Below are 25,164 nucleotides of genomic sequence, written 5' to 3'. Positions count from 1 at the left end.
CTGTTGTTGTCGTTCCTCGTCACGTGTCTGCCCCGCCTTCGTCTGCTCCTCCCTGTCACCACACCTGCTCCTCATTGTGTCATTATTGTTTTTTATATTTAAGTGAGCCGCGTTGCCGATGGCAGCGCGGAATCATTAGTTCTGTTTACCCCTTTGTCATGTTTAGTCTTTGTTAAATGTCGTCATCTGTATTGTTTCATTTATCGTCATTTTTGTCTTTGTCTTCTTTATTTATTAAACCCCCTTCATTTGAAGCTATCCTGCGTACGGGTCTGTCTCCATCCATCCTGGTTGTGACACAGTGTTGTGTATGAATGTCCAGAAAAAGTCCAAGTTCTAGTCTTATGTGTTGTCCTGGTCTCTAAAGTGTGTGTTACTTAGTCCACAATAATACACACTGTCTACAGTCAAGGTCGACACTCGAGCCCCAGTAAAATCTTCCTGATAAATCAGTGTCTGATGATGTAGATTACAGTAGATATGTCTGAAAATCTTCATCAAACATTAACAAACATGAAGACTGATTGTAATGTTAGCTGAAGTGAAAATATCCTGTACCCTTTAGTCATAAGCCCTGCCCATCAATGTGCCCCGCCAATCACTGTGCCCCACCCATCACTGTTCCCGTTCCCTTGTTGTGCTCCACCCCCTCACTTTGACACCCCCTTGCCTCACCCCCTCACTGTGTCCCATTTACTTTACTGTACCCCACCCATGGGGTACCCACTTTACTGTACCCCACCTATGTTGTGCCCTGTCCTACTACTTATTTTTTTTTACTTTTCTCTGTAGAAATCTCAAATTACAGTCAGATAATAATTAATATTCCCACATTGTATCTGAGGAGACTGAAGAGATGTAACTACTTTTATTTATTTGCCACAGATTTGATCAATAATGTTAAATTGTCAACTGCTAAAAGAAGGTTTTCTTTTCTCTTCTCATTTCTATGAGCCTATACTATGAGCCCTTGGTTTTATTTTCCTATTTACTGTAGGAGGGCTTACAGGAATCGTATTAGCCAATTCATCCCTAGACATTGTACTTCGTGATGCATATTATGTAGTAGCCCACTTCCATTACGTCCTCTCAATAGGAGCCGTATTTGCCATCATAGGAGCCTTCGTACACTGATTCCCTCTATTTACAGGATATACAATACACGAAACCTGAACAAAAATCCACTTTGGAACAATATTTGTACGAGTTAACCTCACCTTCTTCCCACAACACTTTCTAGGTTTAGCTGGTATACCATGACAATACTCTTACTATCCAAACGCCTACTCATTATGAAACATTATTTCATCTGTTGGCTCTCTAATTTCTCTGGTAGCAGTCGTAATATTCCTTTATAGCCTCTGAGAAGCCTTTACTGCCAAACAAGAAGTACTCTCTGTCAAACTAACCTCCACAAACGCAGAGTGATTGCACGGATGCCCTCCACCTTATCACACATTTGAAAAACCAGCATTCGTACAACTACGAACAAATTAATGAGCGAGGAAGGAATCGAACCCCCATAAAATAGTTTCAAACCAGTCATATAACCGCTCTGTCACTTTCTACTAAAAGATACTAGTAAAAAAGAATATTACACTGCCTTGTCAAGGCAAAATTGCAGGTTAAAATCATGCATATCTTAAGCTTAATAGCTTAATAGCACATCCCTCACAATTAGGATTCCAAGATGCGGCCTCCCCTGTAATAGAAGAACTTCTCCACTTCCATGGCCATGCCTTAATAATCAGTTTCCTAATTAGCACCTTAGTATTATATATTATTGTTGTATTATATATTATTGTGGAAAGGGCTGCGGAGAAAGCTACTATAGTTATAATTAGATTCATTATCTTTCCTTGAATTTTAACCAATACTAGGTGATTGGAAGTCACTCATGCTGACTTTGAGTACTAGAAAGATATGAGCCTCATCAGTAAATAGAGACGTATAAGAATAATCGTACAACATTTACGAAGTGTCAATATCAGGCAGCTGCTTCGAATCCAAAGTGGTGTTCTGATGTAAATTGATATTGGATTTGTCGTAGATGTCAGACAGCTAGGGAAGTTGAATCAATAAAAACATGGAGGCCATGGAAGCCTGTTGCTATGAAGAATGTTAAGAAATATACTCCGTCTGCAATAGTGAAAGGGGCTTCATAGTATTCTATGGCTTGGAGGGCAGTAAAGTATAGGCCTAATAAGATTGTGAGGGCAAGGGATTGAATGGCTTGCTTGCGTTCCCCTTCTATTAGGCTGTGGTGGGCTCATGTAACTGTTACGCCTGATGCTAGGAGAATGGCGGTGTTAAGCAGTGGGACTTCAAAGGGGTCTAAGGTTGTAATTCCGGTGGGAGGTCAGCACCCTCCAAGTTCTGGTGTAGGGGCAAGGCTGGAGTGACAAAATGCTTAGAAAAATCCTAGGAAGAAGAAAACTTCTGATGTAATGAAAAGGATTATTCCGTATCGTAGACCTTTTTGTACGGTGTGTGTGTGGTGACCTTGGAAGGTGCCTTCTCGTACAATATCTCGTCATCACTGATATATGGTGAAGAGTAATAATACTAGGCCTAGTGTTATTAAGGTTGTTGAGTGGAAATGAAATCAGATAGACCTGATGTTATTATGAGAGCAGCTACTGTGCTGGTTAGGGGCCATGGGCTAGGATCTGATATGCATGTGCTTGGTGGGATATTAGACGCTTTCTTGTAGGTAGAGACTTAATAAAAGAACGAATACATAAGCTTGGATTACGGCTACTGCCACCTCTAGAAGTGTTAATAATACTAACAGGATGGCAGTGAGTGTAGCTACTGTAGTCATCATAGGCATTAGTGTAATTGTGGCGGTAGATAGTTGAATTAGTAAGTGTCCGGCTGTGAGGTTAGTTGTTAGGCGTACACCTAGTGATAAAGGTCGAATAAATAGACTAATTGTTTCGATAATAATTAGAACTGGGATTAAGGGTTCTAAAACTGGATGTGATTTAATCATCAGTGAAAGAGTTTTGAAGTGATTTATTCATTTAGAAAACTAGTTATTTAGTTTTCTTTCCAAAAATACTAGTTGTGGATTTAAGGTTGTTTAGCTAAAGTTTACATGTGTAATTGTAGCAAAGATCTTTACAGTGAAATAAAATGTAAAACTGAAATAATAAAATGATCTGCAGCACAAAGTTACAGTCATGTTTCTTACATTATATGATGGAAAAACAAACAAGCAAGCAAATAAATAAATAAATAAATCTGTGTTTCCAGGTTTCTGTAAAATTCTTGTGGGCCTGTGATTACACTCTAGAAATGTCCCTGTGTACAACCAGTGAAGAGTGTGTCATTGTGTCTCTCTACAGGTTGTGTAAGTGTGGTGTCTCAGATGAAGGCTGTGCTGCTCTGACTTCAGCTCTGAGATCAAACCCTTCACACCTGAGAGAACTGGATCTGAACTATAATAAACTAGGAGACTCAGGAAAGAAGCCTCTCTCTGATCTTAAGGATGATGAACATTACAAACTACAGACACTGATGTGAGTAATGAACTTTTAATAAAAGTTTAACCTCATTATCAATCACACATTGATACACATTACATTTCTCTTCAATAACTTTCATATTATCAGGTTATAAAATGTCACTATATTTTGTTTAATCAGAATTTTTCTATCGATTCCCCTTAATGCTGTTTTGTGTTCAGTAAAGTTGTGATGTAAAATTCATGTGAAGGAAGAAAACAGGGATTCATTGTGCTGATTAATTCACATGTTTTTCTTTCATATTCAGGGTCTAATGAATATCTGTGTGTGATGAAGTCTCCAGTGTTCCTGCATTACCATGCATTTATTAACACATCACTCATTTAGTTCTAACACATTAAACAGACTCAGAGACATGAGAAGAGTGTGTTCATTGTGTACAGTGAATCAGACTAAACACAATTCTACACTGAGTTTATAATGACCTCTGATCCCTGGATAAAATTCCCTGGACTTCAATCCCATAAAAAACCTGAGGAATTATTTGGAACAGCAGATGAAAATCCACATGAACTCGAGCTGAACCCTGTTCATTTTACTGTTTGTGTGATTTATTATTTTCTTATTATTGCAATATGATTTAAACTTTTTATACATGTATACGTATAGCTATATTACTGGATATACAGGGAGTGCAGAATTATTAGGCAAATGAGTATTTTGACCACATCATCCTCTTTATGCATGTTGTCTTACTCCAAGCTGTATAGGCTCGAAAGCCTACAACCAATTAAGCATATTAGGTGATGTGCATCTCTGTAATGAGAAGGGGTGTGGTCTAATGACATCTACACCCTATATCAGGTGTGCATAATTATTAGGCAACTTCCTTTCCTTTGGCAAAATGGGTCAAAAGAACGACTTGACAGGCTCCGAAAAGTCAAAAATAGTGAGATATCTTGCAGAGGGATGCAGCACTCTTAAAATTGCCAAGCTTCTGAAGCGTGATCATCGAACAATCAAGCGTTTCATTCAAAATAGTCAACAGGGTCGCAAGAAGCGTGTGGAAAAACCAAGGCGCAAAATAACTGCCCATGAACTGAGAAAAGTCAAGCGTGCAGCTGCCAAGATGCCACTTGCCACCAGTTTTGCCATATTTCAGAGCTGCAACATCACTGGAGTGCCCAAAAGCACAAGGTGTGCAATACTCAGAGACATGGCCAAGGTAAGAAAGGCTGAAAAACGACCACCACTGAACAAGACACACAAGCTGAAACGTCAAGACTGGGCCAAGAAATATCTGAAGACTGATTTTTCTAAGGTTTTATGGACTGATGAAATGAGAGTGAGTCTTGATGGGCCAGATGGATGGGCTCGTGGCTGGATCGGTAAAGGGCAGAGAGCTCCAGTCCGACTGAGACGCCAGCAAGGTGGAGGTGGAGTACTGGTTTGGGCTGGTATCATCAAAGATGAGCTTGTGGGGCCTTTTCGGGTTGAGGATGGGGTCAAGCTCAACTCCCAGTCCTACTGCCAGTTTCTGGAAGACACCTTCTTCAAGCAGTGGTACAGGAAGAAGTCTGCATCCTTCAAGAAAAACATGATTTTCATGCAGGACAATGCTCCATCACACGCGTCCAAGTACTCCACAGCGTGGCTGGCAAGAAAGGGTCTAAAAGAAGAAAAACTAATGACATGGCCTCCTTGTTCACCTGATCTGAACCCCATAGAGAACCTGTGGTCCATCATCAAATGTGAGATTTACAAGGAGGGAAAACAGTACACCTCTCTGAAGAGTGTCTGGGAGGCTGTGGTTGCTGCTGCACGCAATGTTGACGGTGAACAGATCAAAACACTGACAGAATCCATGGATGGCAGGCTTTTGAGTGTCCTTGCAAAGAAAGGTGGCTATATTGGTCACTGATTTGTTTTTGTTTTGTTTTTGAATGTCAGAAATGTATATTTGTGAATGTTGAGATGTAATATTGGTTTCACTGGTGAAAATAAATAATTGAAATGGGTATATATTTGTTTTTTGTTAAGTTGCCTAATAATTATGCACAGTAATAGTCACCTGCACACACAGATATCCTCCTAAAATAGCTAAAACTACAAACAAACTAAAAACTACTTCCAAAAATATTCAGCTTTGCTATTAATGAGTTTTTTGGGTTCATTGAGAACATGGTTGTTGTTCAATAATAAAATTAATCCTCAAAAAATACAACTTCCCTAATAATTCTGCACTCCCTGTATAACTAAAATGATATTGTATAAAGGTACTTAAAATGTCTTGTATAAATATAAATATAAATATAAAGCAGGAATGCCAAACTTCTCAAAGGATAAGATCCAGTAGGGGTTGCAGAAGTGCCCTTGTCAATAAAATTGATTCAATTAAATAATTGGCGCACGAGTTGTGCTACTCAAGTGTCACAAGTTAATAATAGGCACGTGACCAAAAGACTATAAAGAAGTGTGCCGATGGTCGCAGATTTGCCAGAAAGGCACCTGTGACGTTACAATAACAACACAAATTGCAGGTTGAAAAACAGTGCACAGCTGCTTCCCTCTTTGCCTTTTCAGAGCCACACTGGAGTGTTTCCTGCCTGACACTACAGTACTTTCTAATATTTTGTGACTTTATAAAAAGCAATATAAAACATGAATAATTTTTATTTTTAACATCAACTTGCAGTAAATAGTTGGAAAATATGTAGATGGTAATGAAATTAAACAGCCATCAGCAGCAACAGAATTGTACCTTCACCAACTTATTAAAAAACTAAATTTGTGTTGCTTTTATAAATTAAAGCATTTACTCAATGTTTTGTGTTGTAGTGTTTGTTTAACATTGCCATTTTCTGTTTTTTTGAAACATCATATGTTAATTGTGTTAACTATTCAGTGTTTAGTTTAACTCACATATGATGTTTATTGAAGTGTAACAGTTTAACAAGATAGTTTTAAGTTGATTTAACAAATGATTCATTGTTGTTTTAAATTCAGCATCAATAGTTTTTTTTTTACACTGCAGATAACATTGAGGAGAAAAATATCGGTGAAGAAGTGATTAAAAATGTGAATGTGTACAATGTAAAAGCAGATGTAACCCACACCAAGGGTGTACATTTATGCATTAACTCCTCAGTTGGACCAGGACAATCAGAAGGCTAGGTTTGTCCTAGGTTTGAGATGGAGCAACAAGAGTGAACACACCCTGACATTCAATATTCAAGAACAAGATTTACTGTATTAAACACAAGAATTAGTAAAATAAACACAGAAAGGCATGCTTTACAGGAATGCTCACGTGTCACTAATTTGTACCTTTTCCCCCTTTTTTTAATCTTAAAGCACTAATATCACTTTATCAAAAAAAAAAAAAAAAAAAAAAAATCAACAGGTTTAACATGATTCAAAATAAAACAACAAATCTGGATAACCAGCAAACCAGTGAAAGATTCATTCACTATGAAATGAAAGACCTCAAGATTTATAATTTCCCCAATTTCTCCCATACCTATTATCCTATTAGCCAACGTCCAGTCTCTGGAAAACAAGCTCAATGATCACAGGTAAAGGGTCAAGTTCCAGAAGGACATTCGGGACCGCAACCTTCTCTACTTCAACGAGACATGGCTGAACACAGTGGTACCAGACCACGCCATCCTGCCGGATGAGTTTTTCTCGGTTTACTGCATGGACAGAACACTGGAGTCAGGAAAGTCAAGGGGAGGTGAAGTGTGTTTGATGGTGAAAAACCACTGGGGCGACAGCGTGAGCACTGTTCCTCTTACATGCTCCTGCACACCAAATCTGGAACTACTGACCATCAAGATAGTCCTTCTATCTACCTCGGGAATTCCACTCGGTCATAGTCAGTGCTGTTTATATATTCCACCTCAAACGGACATGGACACTGCAGTATGGGACTTACAAGAGACACTAACGCTACACCAAACATAGCATCGGGGCGCTGCACTCATTGTGGTGGGAGATTTTAATAGTGCCAACCTCAAACGCGCACTACCAAACTTTCGGCAGCACATCACCTGCCCCACCAGGTGCGAAAGGACACTGGACCACTGCTACACACCATTTAAGAACAGCTACAAGGCACAATCACATCCACCGTTTGGGGAATTGGACCATGCCACCATGTTCCTCATGCCTGTTTACAAACTAAGGCTGAAACAGGAATCTCCAGTTCAGAGGGAGCTCTGCAGGACACTCTAGATGACACAGACTGGGACATGTTCAGGCGCAGCTCTGATGATGTCAACATGTTTACGGAAGCAGTTGTGGGATTCATCGGAACAATAGCGGATGATACGGTACAGAAAACCACCATCAGAACGTTTCCCAACCAGAAGCTGTGGGTGGATAAAACCATTTGCAATGCACTGAGATCCCGCTCCTCTGCCTACAACAAGGGGCTCACCACCGGGGACATGGATAAGTACAAGGCTGCTTCTTACAGTGTGCGCAGAGCGGTAAAGAGGCGCTACGGGAGGAAACTAGAAAAAATAAATAAAAAGATGTCAACACCTAAAAATGCCAGTAAGTGCTGTTCAAATTCTGATAAAGAGAAAATAAGAGGTTCTGTTGATACTACACAAACCCACAAACAACTTGGAGAGAAATACAGGCTGCTCTAGAAAAAAAGTGATGTTGTTTCAAGGAGCACAATAAGGAGGGATTTTAACACAAATAAATTTTGTATATTTTGTTCTGTAGTGTTTTGTATTGTCTGCACTGTCTTTTGTCTTGCACTGTTTGCACTAGGTTGCACAGGCGTAGCCACTTTATGTAGCTAGGAAAATTTACTTTAAGTCCTTAGCTCTGTGTTGTTTTATGCAGCACCATGGTCGTGGAGAAATGTTGTTTCATTTCACTATGTACTGCTTAAAAGAATGGTCAGATTTCAGCAGGTGGTCGATGGAGTTAAAAATAAGCAATCTGTGAGAACATCATCAGTAATGCCCCAGAGGGAGCCTTCATCAGAGTACTGACATCTGGGGTTATGGAGGTTCACTTCCAGTTTTTACCTCTAGGTGTGCAAGCATGAAAGCGAAGAGCATGCTCTCATCCATGCGAAGTTTCGTCAAATCTGTTGCATACAGTACAAAGCCGTTTCTCTTGCCTCTGTTGTAGGCCTTTATGTGTATGACCCTTTTGTTCTGTTTGGAGTGTTCACACCGATAGTTTAGCCCTTGTCTGTTTTGTTAGCCTCATTAGTTGCTATTCAGTTTTATAGACTCTCTGGCTGTTTTTCTATGTTTACATGTTTGCCTGTCACCAGCAAATCCAGCAGATTTAGCACAGCTCGAAGCAGGTCAGACCCACTTCACATGGCGTTGCCAGAAATATTTGATGCCTCAGCGGATCGCTGCATGGGATTCCTCCACCAATATGAGTTATTCTTTAACCACCAGCCAGATGCCTATGAGGACATTCTCAAAACTATTAGACATGGTTGTACAGGGACAGAACTCAAATGTGTCCTCACCTGCACCCAAGCAACTCATACAAAACAGATACTCTGTGTGAGAAAACACCGGGCTAGCGATGATTAAGGGTTATCCAGCTAGAAACCGATGTTCAGGGAAAAAATAATTTGCGTATTAAAAGATAACACAAGTAAACACAATGCAGTTTTTAAATAAAAGTTTTTATTATTAAAGGAAAACAAAATCCAAACCCACATGGCCCTGTGTGAAAAAGTGTTTGCCCCCCATTAAAACATAACATAACTGTGGTTTATCACACCTGAGTTCAGGTGGTTTATCACACCTGAGTTCAGCAACACCCAGGCCTGATTACTGCCACAACTTTTCACAATCAAGAAAGCACTTAAATAAGCCCTGACTGACAAAATCCGGTAGACCAAAAGATACTCAAAAGCTATACATCATGTCAAGATCCAAAGAAATTCGGGAACAAATGAGAAATAAAGTAATTGAGATCTATCTGTCTGAAAAAAGTTATAAAGCCATTTTTAAAGCTTTGGGACTCCAGTGAACCACAGTGAGAGCCATTATCCACAAATGGCCAAAACATGGAATAGTGGTCTACGTTCCCAGGAGTGGCCGGCCGAGCAAAATTACCCCAAGAGCGCAGCAACGACTCATCCAAGATGTCACAACAGACTCCACAAAAACATCCAAAGAACTGCAGGCCTCACTTGCCACAGTCAAGGTCAGTGTTCCTGACTCCACCATAAGAAAGAGACTGGGGAAATGGCTGAAGAAAAACAAAATGAAGACGTTAAAGTGGCCAAGTCAAAATCCTGACCTGAATCCTATTGAGATGATGTGGCACGACTTTAAAAAGGTGGTTCATTCTCGAAAACCTTCCAATGTGGCTGAATTAGAACAAATCTGCAAAGATGAGTGGTGCAAAGCTTCTTGATGACAGGAATTGACAAAATAGACTTTTTTTTCAGGCTGGTTTTTACAGTCGATGTTTTCCCCTATGGTTTTGCACATTCTTCCGGTTGAGTGAACGCTGGCGTGTTTGTCTGCCGCTGCTCTCCGGTGTTTTTGTCTGTTTGTTTGTTTGTTTGAACTGTTCAACCTTAGATTTTTATTTATTTATTTGTCTCTATCTTTTGTGGATTTTGCATCATGCTTTGGAAGACATCTGAGTATCGCCGACACACACTGGTTTACATGTTTTGCTGCAGCTTACCCCTTCGTCTTTATGGATTAATTTCTGCAATGGTAATTTGCATTTGCATATGCATTTCTACTTATGGTTTCTGTGGATTATATATTCTGGATGAACCATTTAATGACCAAGCTGTTTACCGGATAAGCTATACTTTTTGACATTTTTTCGTAATCTTTTTCTGTCCCTCATTGACCTTCTGCGAGCCTTGATCCCCTCTTCTCCCCAATTTTGCAGCATATCGACCCGTGAGTAAGTTTTCTACTTTCTCTCTGGTCTGTTATCTGTTTTCTCTGAGTTTGGGTTTTTAAAGGTCTGGGGCTTTCTTATCCGGTCTGCCTTATTCCTACCCAATAGGGTGTGTTGGTGTGGTTTTCAGGCTAACATGTTTCCTAACATGGTCATGTAAACAGAAAAGATGCGTTGTTTATGGCTTATCGTTTTTTCCGTGCTGGTCGGTATAGAGCTGTTCTTTCAGCGTGCACGGCACGGCAACTTTATTCCACACAAGTTTTTTTGTACAATGGTTTTTCGTTATTCGCCTGCTGAACTGATACAGCTGAACACATCACTGGCATTACCAGAAAAAACTTACAATATCTGTTGTGGTTTGGGGATTGCCCGTCGTCGACGCTATGTTCATCGCGGCTCTCGTCGCAAATTTCATTCTGTCAGTTGTCGTCGATCTCGTGCTGCTGACCAAATATCAGTTGTTTGGTCCCCTGTCCACCTCTCCCATTTTAGAATGTATGCTGGAGTCAACCTCTGTAATCTTGCATTTCTGGAATATTCAACAATCTTCCCACCAACCAGTCTCCTGTCAAATTGTCCTTGGCTTGTGGATCGTCCGGTTAAATTTGGGCTCTTAAATGTTAAGTCTGTGTCCAACAAAGCATTCATTTTAAGTGACTTCTGCTTCACTCACGACTTGGATTTTTTATTCATGACAGAAACATGGCTCAGTCCGGGTGATCATACAACCCTAGTTGAACTTTCTCCTCCTGACTATTCATTCTATACTGTAACTCTCCTATGCCCCTTTTCCACCAAAAAGAACCGGGTGCTGGTTCAGAGCTAGCACTGGTGCTGGTTCAAAGTTGGTTCCACTGGTGAACCATCTAAGAACCGGTTTGCCTTTCCACCGGATAGAGAACATCACAGAGCCGAGTCTGACGTCACTGTATACATGTCACGTTACACAGCAACTTTAGCGCAGCAGCGGCAAACAAAAACACATCAACAATGGCGGATATTGCTTTACTGTTAATGCTCATGGCTTTGTGAACCTAAATTAACACTCAAACGCGGCGAATCCAACGTGTACGTGCAGCTCCATGTAATCTGTATAAACAAAGGTTGTTATCAAGAAAGTACATAACGTTATTTTATCATTAACACAGAAAAAAGTTAGCCTTAGCATGTAGCTACTTACTATCATGTGTGCTGATAATGTATCATATAGCGGTAAAGTAAAAGTGTATTAAACATTAGTATACTTAAGGTACATTATCAAATGCGCTAACAGTAGCCCCGCCCACAGCCCCTGACACAAGCGGTTCTTAAGTCTAGACCAGCAACGTTTTGGTGCTACTTAAGAACCACTGCTTTGGCTGTGGAAAAAGAAAGAACTGGTTCTAAATTAGCCTCTGGCTCCGAACCAGCACTCAAACTGCCTCGGTGGAAAAGTGGCACTAGATCTGTGCACCATGGAGGTGGAATTGCAACTTCTTCTTCTTCTTTCGGCTTTTCCCTTCAGGGGTCGCCACAGCGAATCATCTCTCTCCACCTATCCCTATCTTCTGCATCCTCAACACTTGCACCCACTAGCTTCAAATCCTCATTAATTACATCCATATACCTCCTCTTTGGCCTTCCTCTTTGCCTCCTGCCTGGCAGCTCCATGTCTAACATTCTCCTACCAATATACTCACTCTCCCTCCTCTGGACATGTCCAAACCATCTTAATCTTGCCTCCCTAACTTTGTCCCCCAAACGTCCAACATGGGCTGTCCCTCTGATGTACTCGTTCCTAATCCTGTCCAATCTTGTCACTCCCAAAGAAAACCTCAACATCTTCAGCTTGGCTACCTCAAGCTCTGACTCCTGTCTCTTCTTCAGTGACACTGTCTCTAAACCATACAGCATGGCCGGTCTCACCACTGTCCTGTACACCTTCCCCTTGATTCTTGCTGATATTTTCCTATCACACAGAACTCCTGACACCTTTCTCCACCCACTCCAACCTGCCTGCACTCGCTTCTTTACTTCTTTCCCACTCTCTCCATTACTCTGGACTGTTGACCCCAAGTACTTAAACTCCTGTACCTTCTTCACCTCTTCACCCTGTAACCTTACTGTTCCACTTCCCTCCCTTTCATTCACACACATGTACTCAGTCTTACTACGACTGACTTTCATTCCTCTTCTCTCCAGTGCAAACCTCCACCTCTCCAGGTTTTCCTCCACCTGCTCCTCTCCTGCTCCTCTCATACATGTCCTGCACCACTCTGACATACTTCTCTGCTACTCCAGACTTCCTCATACAGTACCAGAGCTCTTCTCTTGGCACCCTGTCATACGCTTTCTCTAAGTCTACAAACACACAGTGCAACTCCCTCTGACCATCCCTATACTTCTCCATCAACATTCTCAGCGCAAAAATTGCATCTGTTGTGCTCTTTCTGGGCATGAAGCCATACTGCTGCTCACAAATTTCCACCACCTTCCTTAACCTAGCTTCCACTACTCTTTCCCACAACTTCATTGTATGGCTCATCAACTTTATCCCCCTATAGTTGCTGCAACTCTGCACGTCACCCTTATTCTTAAAGATGGGCGCTAACACACTCCTTCTCCATTCCTCAGGCATCCTCTCACTTTCTAAAACCCTGTTGAACAAACTAGTTAAAAATTCCACTGCTGCCTCTCCTAGACACTTCCAGACCTCTACCGGGATGTCGTCAGGACCAACTGCCTTTCCACTTTTCATCCTCTTCAAAGCCTTCCTGACTTCATCCTTTCTAATCTTATCTACTTCCTGTTCCACAGAGTTCACCCCTTCTACTCTTTTTTCCCTCTGATTTTCCTCATTCATCAGCTCCTCAAAGTATTCCTTCCATCTCCTCTGTACACTCTCCTCACTTGTGAGCACCCTTCCATCTCTATCCTTAATAATTCTAACTTGCTGCACATCCTTCCCATCTCGATCCCTCTGTCTAGCTAACTTGTACAAGTCCTTCTCTCCTTCTCTAGTGTCTAACCTAGTGTACAACTCGTCATATGCCTTCTGCTTGGCCTTAGACACCTCCCTCTTCACTCTGCGCTGTAACTCCTTGTATTCCTGTCTATTCTCTTCAGTCCTGTCCATATCCCACTTCTTCTTGGCTAATCTCTTCCTCTGGATACTATCCTGAACTTCCTCATTCCACCACCAAGTCTCCTTATCTTCTTTCCTCCTTAAAGATGACACACCCAGCACCTTTCTCCCTGTCTCCCTGATCACTTCTGCTGTAGTTTCCCAGTCATCTGGCAGCACTACCTGACCACCCAGAGCCTGCCTCAACGTCTGTCTAAATTCCTCACAACATTCCTCCTTTTTCAGCTTCCACCACTTAGTTTTCTTCTCTATCTTTGACCTCTTCCTCTTACAGACCATCAGAGTCATCCTACACACCACCATCCTATGCTGTCTGGCTACACTCTCTCCCACTACCACTTTACAGTCACTAATCTCTTTCAGATTGCCTCTTCTACAAAGGATGTAGTCTACCTGTGTTCTCCTACCTCCACTCTTGTAAGTCACTCTATGTTCCTCCCTCTTCTGAAAATAAGTGTTAACCACAGCCATGTCCATCCTCTTAGCAAAGTCCACTACCATCTGTCCTTCAAGGTTCCTTTCCTTAACTCCAAACTTGCCCATCACCTCCTCATCACCTGTGTTCCCCTCACCAACATGTCCATTAAAATCCGCTCCTATCACCACTCTCTCACCCTTGGGAATACTCTCAATCACCTCATCAAATTCACACCAGAATCTCTCTTTCTCCTCTAACTCACAACCTACCTGCGGGGCATAACCACTAACAACATTCAACATCACCCCTTCAATCTCTAACTTCAGACTCATCACCCTGTCTGACACTCTCTTCACCTCCAGAACATTCCTCACAAACTCCTCCTTCAGGACCACACCTACCCCATTTCTCTTACTATCCACACCATAATAAAACAGCTTGAATCCTGCTCCTATACTATTAAGTCTAGACCAGGAGGTGGAATTGCAACTACATTCAAGAATTGTTTTAAGTGTAAGCGGTTACAAAAGTTTTGAGGTGCAACTGTTCATGGTTAATTTTCCCACTTCACTGCTCTCTACCCTGGTTTACAGACCTTCAAAATTTAATAAGGACTTTATTCGAGAATTTTTGGACTTATTGGCTTCCTTAGTGTCACGCTCTGATAGTCTCTTAATTTTGGATGACTTTAATATTCATGTCTGCTGTCATTCAAAGCCTCTGGTCAAAGAGTTGTTATCTCTTATGGACTCTTTTAATATCTCACATTCTGCCAATGGCCCTACACATCAGAAAGGTCACACTTTGGATCTAGTGTTGTCACATGGTTTTCCTGTGAATCATGTTGAACTATTGTAGGGTAAGATACATAATACGTGACTAGTTTTACATTCGAAAAGTTTGGCAAACTTAGCGGATAAAACTCTTTGTTTCATGAGCTTTTCTAGGTCATTAACTCTCATCCATCCATCCATCCATCCATCCATCCATCCATCTTCTACCGCTTATCCGGGGCCGGGTAGCAGGGGCAGCAGTCTAAGCAGGGATGCCCAGACTTCTCTTTCCCCAGACACTTCCTCCAGCTCTTCCAGGGGAATACCGAGGCATTCCCAAGCCAGCCGAGAGACATAGTCCCTCCAGCATGTCCTAGGTCTTCCCCGGGGCCTCCTCCTGGTTGGACATGCCCGGGAACACCTCCACAGGGAGGCGTTCAGGAGGCATCTAGAACAGATGCCCGAGCCACCTCAGCTGACTCCTCTCGATGTGGAGGAGCAGCAGCTCTACTCTGAGCTCCTCCCGAGTGACCGAGCTCCTCACCCTATCTCTAAAGGAGCGCCCAGCAAACCTGCGGAGGAAACTCATTTCCGCCTGTTTCCGGGATCTTGTCCTTTCGGTCATGACCTCATGGCCTTGGACTTGGAGGTGCTGATTCTCATCCCCGCCGCTTCACACTCGGCTGCAAACCGTCCCAGAGCTCGCTGAAGGTCCTGATTTGAGGAAGCCAACAGGACAACATCATCTGCAAAAAGCAGAGACGACATCCCATGGTCCCCAAACCTGACTCCCTCCGGCCCCCGACTGCGCCAAGAAAAACTGTCCATATAAATAATGAACAGGACCAGTGACAAAGGGCAGCCCTGCTGGAGTCCAACATGCACCAGGAACAAGTCTGACTTACTGCCGGCAATGCGAACCAAACTCCTGCTCAGGTCATATAGGGACCGGACAGCCCTTAGCAGAGGGCCGCGGACCCCATACTCCCAGAGCACCCCCACAGGTCACCACGAGGGACACAGTTGAATGCCTTCTCCAGATCCACAAAGCACATTTGGACTGGTTGGGCAAACTCCCATGAACCCTCCAGCAACCTGGCGAGGGTATAGAGATGGTCCAGTGTTCCACGACCGGGACAAAACCCGCATTGTTCCTCCTGGATCCGAGGTTCGACTATCGGCCGAATTCTCCTCTCCAGTACCATGGCATAGACTTTTCCGGGGAGGCTAAGGAGTGTGATCCCCCTGCAGTTGGAACACACCCTCCGGTCCCCTTTCTTAAACAGAGGGACCACCACCCCAGTCTGCCAGTCCAGAGGCAATGTCCCCAGCCACCACGCGATGTTGCAGAGGAGTGTCAACCAAGACAGCCCCACAACATCCAGAGACTTGAGGTACTCAGGGCGGATCTCATCCACCACGGTGCCTTGCCAATGAGAAGCTTCTCAACTACCTCAGTGACCTCAGTTTGGGGGATTGATGAGTCCACAACTGAGCCCTCGGCCTCTGCTTCCCCAGTGGAAGACATGTCGGTGGTGTTGAGGAGAACCTCAAAGTACTCCTTCCACCGTCCGAGGATGTCCCCAGTCGAAGTCAGCTGATTCCCACAAAGCAAGGTCCGTGACGTCGCCCGGTATGGTGCAACCAGGGCCCCATCCTTTTATTTTTTCAATCAGTAGCTATAAAATAACACAGGGTGGTTGGTGGCCTAGCTCAAGTCACCTTACCCTCAGGTAGATTTGTAGTTTCAATTCACTATTAGGCTTAGATATGATCGGTGCCATTTGCTTGGCTTCAAAAGCTTGAAGGCCCGTTTAAATAATGCCTTTTGCAGCATCATTGTTATTGTTTACTGTCAGGTTGTTTAGCTTGAATTAGTGTTTTTATCACTAAGGAGTATTTAGTTTAGCATTTAGCCAAGCAATTTAGCTTAGCATTTAGCTAAAACTAAAATGCCCCCTTGTTTTTCACTAAGCACAGCGCACAATTTGACAGCTTTCATCTCTTCCACTCTTCCACTTAGTATGCCATAGTTTTCAATGATTTTTTTTCTTTTTCACACTCCAGTGTTTTTATTTTTTCAGTCAGTAGCTATAAAATACAACAGGGTGGGTGGTGGCCTGGCTCAGGTCACCTTACCCTCAGGTAGATTTGTATTTTCAATTCACTATTAGGCTTAGATATGATTGGCGCCATTTGTCTGGCTTCAAAGCTTGAAGGGCCGTTTAAATAATGCCTTTTGCAGCATCATTGTTATTGTTTACTGTCAGGTTGTTTAGCTTGAATTAGTGTTTTTATCACTAAGGAGTATTTAGTTTAGCATTTAGCCAAGCAATTTAGCTTAGCATTTAGCGACAATTAAAATGCCCCGTTGTTTCTCACTAAGCACAGCACACAATTTGACAGCTTTCATCTCTTACACTCTTCCACTTAGTATGCCATAGTTTTCAATGATTTATTTATTTTTATTTTTAATTTTTTTTAAGTAGTACTTTGTCACATTTCAGTGTTTTTATTTTTTCAATCAGTAGCTATAAAATACAACAGGGTGGGTGGTGGCCTGGCTCAAGTCACCTTACCCTCAGGTAGATTTGTATTTTCAATTCACTATTAGGCTTAGATATGATCGGTGCCATTTGCTTGGCTTCAAAAGCTTGAAGGCCCGTTTAAATAATGCCTTTTGCAGCATCATTGTTATTGTTTACTGTCAGGTTGTTTAGCTTGAATTAGTGTTTTTATCACTAAGGAGTATTTAGTTTAGCATTTAGCCAAGTAATTTAGCTTAGCATTTAGCTAAAACTAAAATGCCCCCTTGTTTTTCACTAAGCACAGCACACAATTTGACAGCTTTCATCTCTTCCACTCTTCCACTTAGTATGCCATAGTTTTCAATGCTTTTCTTTTTTTTTTTTTTTCATACTCCAGTGTTTTTATTTTTTCAACCAGTAGCTATAAAATACAACAGGGTGGGTGGTGGCCTGGCTCAAGTCACCTTACCCTCTGGTAGATTTGTAGTTTCAATTCACTATTAGGCTTAGATATGGTCGGCGCCATTTAAAGAAGTAAAGAAGCGAGTGCAGGCAGGTTGGAGTGGGTGGAGAAAGGTGTCAGGAGTTCTGTGTGATAGGAAAATATCAGCAAGAATCAAGGGGAAGGTGTACAGGACAGTGGTGAGACCGGCCATGCTGTATGGTTTAGAGACAGTGTCACTGAAGAAGAGACAGGAGTCAGAGCTTGAGGTAGCCGAGCTGAAGATGTTGAGGTTCTCTTTGGGAGTGACAAGATTGGACAGGATTAGGAACGAGTACATCAGAGGGACAGCCCATGTTGGACGTTTGGGGGACAAAGTTAGGGAGGCAAGATTAAGATGGTTTGGACATGTTCAGAGGAGGGAGAGTGAGTATATTGGTAGGAGAATGTTGGACATGGAGCTGCCAGGCAGGAGGCAAAGAGGAAGGCCAAAGAGGAGGTATATGGATGTAATTAATGAGGATTTGAAGCTAGTGGGTGCAAGTGTTGAGGATGCAGAAGATAGGGTTAGGTGGAGAGAGATGATTCGCTGTGGCGACCCCTGAAGGGAAAAGCCGAAAGAAGAAGAAGATGGTCGGCGCCATTTGCTTGGCTTCAAAAGCTTGGTCTGTGATGCCATAGAATTCTAGCTCCTGTTTAAATAATGCCTTGTGCAGCATCATTGTTATTGTTTACTGTCATGTTGTTTAGCTGAAATCAGTGTTTTTTATCACTAAGGAGTATTTAGTTTAGCATTTAGCCAAGCAATTTAGCTTAGCATTTAGCTAAAACTAAAATGCCTCCTTGTTTTTCACTAAGCAGAGCACACAATTTGACAGCTTTCATCTCTTACACTCTTCCACTTAGTATGCCATATTTTTCAATGATTTTTTTAGGTACCGTTTGTCACATTTCAGTGTTTTTATTTTTTGTATTTATTTATTTTTCAATAATTATTCACTATTTGCTAATTTCTACAGAGATGTCTCTGAATCAAAGTGCGATATGACTGAAGAGTCAATAGAGAATTTCTTTTCTGATTTAAATCTTCCTACTCTCAGCACAGAAGCAAAACAATTCGTAGATAAAGAAATTACGTTGGAAGAGATAAATGGAGTAATATCGCAGTTGCCTAATTATAAATCTGCTGGTCCGGACGGCCTTAGTGCTGAATTTTACAAAACATTTAGGCACAACCTATGATTCAAAGATTGATTAAAGATGTACTAACACACAATAAATATCCACCAACAATGTATGAAGCGAATATAATACTAATTCTGAAACCCGGATGTGAAATGTAATGTATGAATAAATGAAAAGCAAATGTCTTCATATCGTCTAATCTCTCTCATTTCCCTTGAATTCAAGATTATAAGCAAAATTCTTGCAAACAGATTGAAAACATACAAACCAGCCAAACCGGCTTCATGCCCAACAGACATATTTACTTTAACTTGAGATGCCTGTTTAATATAATCTATCATAAGAAAAACTCAAAGACGTGTAATTTTTGACCAATTAGAATGGAAATATATGATTGCAGCTCTAAAGAAATTTGGTTTTGGTCCAGAATTTATTAAATGGATTGAAATAATGTACGTGCATCTGCTGTTACCAATCAAGACAACTCAACTGGGTTCGTTCAGACGTGGTGCTTGCTTGGTAGAATGCGACTCGCATTGCGTCTCTGCCTGTCGGAAATTTTTTTTCTTTTTTAAACCTTCAGCTGTCTCTAACCAGTAACCAGTCACTGAGTGTCTGACACGTTTTTGCTGTATTTCATAAAAACATAAAGGTAGTAAGCTAGTGTTATAAATATTACAAATTAATTATTACCAGTTAAAGCCCCGCCCATTTCAAGACAAGCCCCGCCTGTGTCCGGGTTAGGCCCCACCCACTCCGAGTACAGATACGGATAATTCATATGGTTAACAGATACAGATACAGATACAGATAATGCTGTACTCGCTCATCCCTACTAGTTACTATGCATATCCCAATATGTATAATTTGCTCTGAAGGTTCACGCATGCGCAGTATCAACAGCTAATCGGTTCTCAGTACTGTATGTCGGACGCATCCGAAAGAAACAGTTCTCAGTTCAATGTACTGATGATTCGCTGTATCAGTTCAGAGATTCAATCATGCGCAATATCAACAGCTCATCGGTTCTCAGACGCGTCTGAAAGAACCAGTTCTCAGTTCAGTGTACCGATGATTCGCTGTATCAGTTCATCGGTTCTTGGACGCGTCCGAAAGAACCAGTTCTCAGTTCAGTGTACTGATGATTCGCTGTATCAGCTCATCGGTTCTCGGACGCGTCCGAAAGAACCACTTCTCAGTTCAGTGTACTGATGATTCGCTGTATCAGTTCATCGGTTCTCGGACGTGTCCGAAACAAGCAGTTCTCAGTTCTGTACTGATGATTTGCTGTATCGGTTCAGTAATTCACGCATGCGCAGTATCAACAGCTCGAGCTCACAGTTCTCTCAGCACAACATGTCTCAGTTCAGTGTACAGGAGTTACATATACTCCGGGATATTAGTTTATTTAGAGTCGGACCGACTGTCAGGCATGACCGAAAGTGAGTAACTTTAGTAACTTGTGGATCAGCACTGACTCAAGACACGAACTGTTTAGAACGAATCAGTCCGATTTGGTGAACCGGTTCATCCAGTTCACTAAAAAGAACTTGTTCAAAGAACGATTCGTTCACGAACTGGCCATCACTACCTATAACAATAATGGGCAGACCCCAATATCTGTATGCAGATGATATTCTCTTGTATATTTCTAATCCTGCAAAGTCCATTCCACCACTACTCAAGCTTATTGAAGAATTTGGCAGTTTCTCTGGATTCACAATTAATTGGGAAAAAAGTGAACTAATGCCAATTTCTGATGACCATGATCAAGAACTCCTTGCAAATCAGCATTTCAAATATTTAGGTATAATAATTACTAAAAAGTCCAACATGTTTTTAAAAACAAACTGGAAAAAGCAAGTTGATCAACTTAAAGACAATATAACCTTTTGGAAAACACTCCCCATGTCCAGGGTAGGCAAAATAAACGCTATAAAATGGTTGTACTTCCAAGATTTTTATATATATTTAAAGCTATCCCTTTTTCTATTCCCCTTTATCTTTTTAAACAGCTAGAATCTATTATAACAAACTTTATTTGGGCCAATAAGACAGCAAGGATTAATAAAAAACATCTTAATAAATCCAAGTGTGGCAGGAGGAGTGACTCCGATTACGTCACGGTGCAGGTGCAGCGTTAGCTTATTGGCAGCTCCACAGAGCTATAAAAACAGGAGCATGCATGGTTACCTGGGATTTGTCACTTGGTTACTTGCTACGTCACTAACGCGCTTCTGTCACTTCCCGGAACTAGATGCAATTGCTTGAGACGGTAAGAGGAACACGCTGTTGGTTGTTTTCTTGGCCATTGCATGTGTTTGATTATGAGAAGTGCACTGTTTTAATGTGTTTTAGAGACGGCGATTGGTTTGAAGAGCACTTCTGCCTTGACCCTACAAGTCGCGCTGTAATGTCTGTTTAGTATCGGCACATAAATCGGGCATAGATATCGGAGAAGCTGTGAGCACCTGACGCAGTGCTGGATCACTGTTTTGTAACGGCGTTTTCTGTGAAAGATTCCATTGGCTTCCTATAAAACGTTGATGTCTGCGATTGGTAGGTATTTAGGCACACATGTATTAGAATGGAGAACATATCTAACAGAGTAACAGTCTCCCTTTGTTTATAGGTGTCGTAACGGCTCGTAATTATTCCAGTCGGGCGTGCTCCGCGTTTGTATGACTGCAGTGCTGTCCTGTTTCCAACCTGTTTCCAATCGGGTTTCCAACCGGTTTCCAATCGGGTTTCCAATCGGGTTTCCAGATCTGTTTTCAAACCTGCTTCCAAGTTTATCTGTTGTTTATTTTCTTTTTGTGGCTGTTCCATATTTTGTCTTTTTAGTTTTACAATGTATTATTTTTGAAGTATTTCATTTGAAATGTTGATTTGATTCTTTGGCTTGCTGTTGTTCTTCAGTTGCATTTGGTTTTGTATTGCTTCTGGGGTTTGAACAGTTAGTCTGGATTTCGTGATTTCTTGTCTAAGTTATTTTATTTTAACTGTATTGGATTTAGTTTCTATTTATATAATTTGGTTACAAAGTTTATTTGCTTTTTTTTCTTTTTTTATATTTTGTAGAAGTTGATTTATTGGAGCAACTATTTACTGGTTGTGAGAATTGAATTATTTACTTTTGTTTTCTTGAATTGACTCAGTCTTTAAGGTGACTGTGGTTGATGTATGTTATCTTTTTTTTGGCAGGGCCTGAGCACTGGGGTGGAGGACTGGCTTTCGGTGGTGGTACTTCCTCACAAGTGTGTTGTGACTATCTCACTGTAGGTGTGCGTAAACAGTGAAGTGCAGTGATTCACCTATGAGTGTGGCCTTTTGCTCTGTTTTTCTGTACTGGTAAGCTTTAGTCCCTGTCCCTTAATTTGTCCAAGAAAGATCTGTAGCTCGTTTGGCTGAAGGTTTTTTATTTATTTTAATGTTTTAATGAGAGTGTCAATAAAGAGGACTTTGTATTGTGACTTATGTCTCTGACTCTAATTGGTGATACGAACTTGTGTATGCCAGTGGTAGGTGTCCCTTTCAAATTCTTTGGGTGAAATTCCCAAGGTGGCGTAGTCGAAATCAATATCTATCTTGTTTGTATTTTAGTAATTGCTCTAGAACCCTTAACACCCCTCCCATCACCACACAAGGATAAAGGAACGTTTGGGCTTCCAAACTTTAAAAATTAGTATTGGGCAGCTAACCTAAACACTTTAGTGTGGTGGATAAAGAGCAGTTTAATGGAGCCAGACAAACCAGAATGGTTAGCAATAGAGGAAGCTTCCTGTAATAAGACTTCATTAATTGCCATGCTTAATAGTCCCATTAAAATAGACTTAAAGTGTTATAATGGAAATACAGTTATTTCTAATTCAATTAAAGTATGGAAACAAATCAAGAAATATTTGGAAATTCCAGATGTATATCTGTATACTCCGATTTGCCATAATCATGCTTTCCCCCCAGGACTACACGATAAGTTCTTTTTTCAATGGAAACAAATAGGCATAACCACAATTAAAGACCTCTACAATGAAGGCTCCTTTGACCAACTAAAGCAGCCCTTGCCTCTGCAAATTTTTTCCGCTATTTGCAGGTGAGATTTCATCAGAAAGAACATTCCTGGGGTCTCATTTATAAAACTGTGCGTAGGATCCCTAAAAGTTTACGTACGCCCAAAAGCGAAAAATGGCGTACGCCAAAAAAAATTCCGATTTATAAAACCGTGCGTAGGGGGGCACGGTGGCTTAGTGGTTAGCACATTCGCCTCACACCACCGGGGTTGGGGGTTCGATTCCCACCTCCACCTTGTGTGTGTGTGGAGTTTGCATGTTCTCCCCGTGCCTCGGGGGTTTCCTCCGGGTACTCCGGTTTCCTCCCCCGGTCCAAAGACATGCATGGTAGGTTGATTGGCATCTCTGGAAAATTGTCCGTAGTGTGTGATTGCGTGAGTGAATGAGAGTGTGCGTGTGCCCTGCGATGGGTTGGCACTCCGTCCAGGGTGTATCCTGCCTTGATGCCCGATGACGCCTGAGATAGGCACAGGCTCCCCGTGACCCGAGGTAGTTCGGATAATGAATGAATGAAAAATTGTTAGTTTCCAAGTTACAGTTACAGTCACCAAGAAGCCAGCCATCACGTACTGCATTTAGTCTGTTCCCTACACTGTTACAGTACTGTATGTGTCAGGATAAAGGAATCATGTGTTGAACCAGGCCAGCGTGCCACAATGTTTGTGAGGGTCATGTTGGAGTCACATATGATTTGCACATTAATAGAATGCACATGCTTTCTATTAACATAAGCAAATTCATTTTCAGATGGTGCCCTTATAGCAACATGAGCGCAGTCAATTGCGCCGATTACATTTGGGAAACTAGACATTGCTGCAAATTGCATTTTAATTTCGGCCTGTTCTCGCACAGTGTAGGGGAACCTGATGTATCGACTACCCATATTAAGTATACCATTCAAAACGACAGATATTATGGCACTCAGGGACGGCTGTGATATACCAGACCTATAGGGTGAGATTATAGATTCCAATAGAATTATTTCATATACAAAAAGGTCTTAGAGACAAAGTTGAGGATTACTTATAGTTTTTTTTTTATATAAACAATTTACCTGTCTGCCAATTCGTGCTGGAAACAGCCGGTTGCCTAGAACCCCAGAGTGGTGAGGACTTGTATTTGGACTGGGATGGCATGGTTCCGGCATGTTGCCCTCTCTAATACTGGACCCATTTCAACACATAGTTCTAAGAGCACAGCTCTAGGGAATCTAAATCGGCTTATTAGCCAGGAAACCATCATGGTCCCTGAAAACTCGTTCTCTCCTTATTTTGCCATTGGCGTAATCCTCCAACAGTGCCAGCAGTGCCATCATGAAGGATTACATACCCGGGTCACCGGAGGATTTATATGTTTCTAGCAATTAGACTGATCGTTAACACCTTGACAAAATCACAGAATTAATTTGTGGGCGAAAATTTAAGACGAAAATGTTATAGTGAACACACTTCTTCATGACGGTTTTGTAATGAACACCGTAATAGTTAGGACCGATGATGAGTAGCAATTGTGCTTCATGACTGTATTTGCAGACTTTGACATTTTATGATAGCTATATGTACATTAAGGAAAATATTTCGTTTTTACACTGTGCTCTGCAGTTTTCTAATAAAAGGGTATTTCATGCTATTCTGCATCACATGTAGTCGCGCCATCTCCTCCTGCGCTCCCGTTGTGGATGGTGTGACTGTAAGGCAGCGCTGATTATTCATTCATTCATTCATTCATTCATCTTCTACCGCTTATCCGAACTACTCGGGTCACGGGGAGCCTGTACCTATCCTCAGGCGTCATTGGGCATCAAGGCAGGATACACCCTGGACGGAGTAGCGCTGATTATTATTATTTTATTTTTTAATACATTTTGAATTACGTTTGGATTTTACTAGATGTATATAGCCTAAAACAATCGGCACAAATAACACTGTTGGATTTAATCTTCATGACAATGTGGAAATAGCGTATGAAATGGAGTGAAAATTAAATGTCATTAATTCTTATAATCGTTCTTCTCACATGTATTTTCTACAATCTAACTTCAGTTCACGACCTCTCCATCTGTGTCACCAATTCCCTTTGTCTCCAGAATGTGCGTACGCACAGCTGAAAGTTTGCTTAAGGGTGCGCACATTTTCCCGTCAAGTTTTTTATAGATCACAACCTTTGCGCGAAAACTGGCGTACGCACGTTTCCAGCCCCGTTTTGTGCGTACGCACGCTTTATAAATGAGACC

General features: G+C 41.6%; 1 protein-coding gene and 1 long non-coding RNA gene across 7 annotated transcripts in view; both read left to right on the top strand.

Moving 5' to 3' along the window:
- Positions 1-25,164, top strand: part of LOC132858830 (NACHT, LRR and PYD domains-containing protein 12-like) — a 291,009-nt gene that overhangs the window by 39,302 nt on the left and 226,543 nt on the right. For 3 of the 6 annotated variants that reach the window (XM_060889340.1, XM_060889338.1, XM_060889335.1), the window contains 2 exons: positions 3,351-3,524; positions 3,778-6,293. The exons of 2 other annotated variants lie outside the window; for them this stretch is intronic. In XM_060889340.1, the coding sequence (XP_060745323.1) occupies positions 3,351-3,524; positions 3,778-3,784 (181 nt within the window). In that variant the 3' untranslated portion in view covers positions 3,785-6,293. Of the gene's footprint in view, positions 1-3,350; positions 3,525-3,777; positions 6,294-25,164 lie in introns of those variants that run through there. One more of the 6 variants, XM_060889337.1, reaches the window with a different exon arrangement.
- Positions 21,149-22,334, top strand: LOC132858982 (uncharacterized). Its single transcript, XR_009649693.1, has 2 exons — positions 21,149-21,420; positions 21,494-22,334. It is a non-coding gene; the product is annotated as an uncharacterized LOC132858982 (long non-coding RNA).

Source organism: Tachysurus vachellii, chromosome 16 (assembly GCF_030014155.1).
Source record: "Tachysurus vachellii isolate PV-2020 chromosome 16, HZAU_Pvac_v1, whole genome shotgun sequence".
Lineage (NCBI taxonomy): Eukaryota > Metazoa > Chordata > Actinopteri > Siluriformes > Bagridae > Tachysurus > Tachysurus vachellii.
Note: the sequence above shows the minus strand (reverse complement) of the source record. Positions and strands in the feature narration are given on the sequence as shown.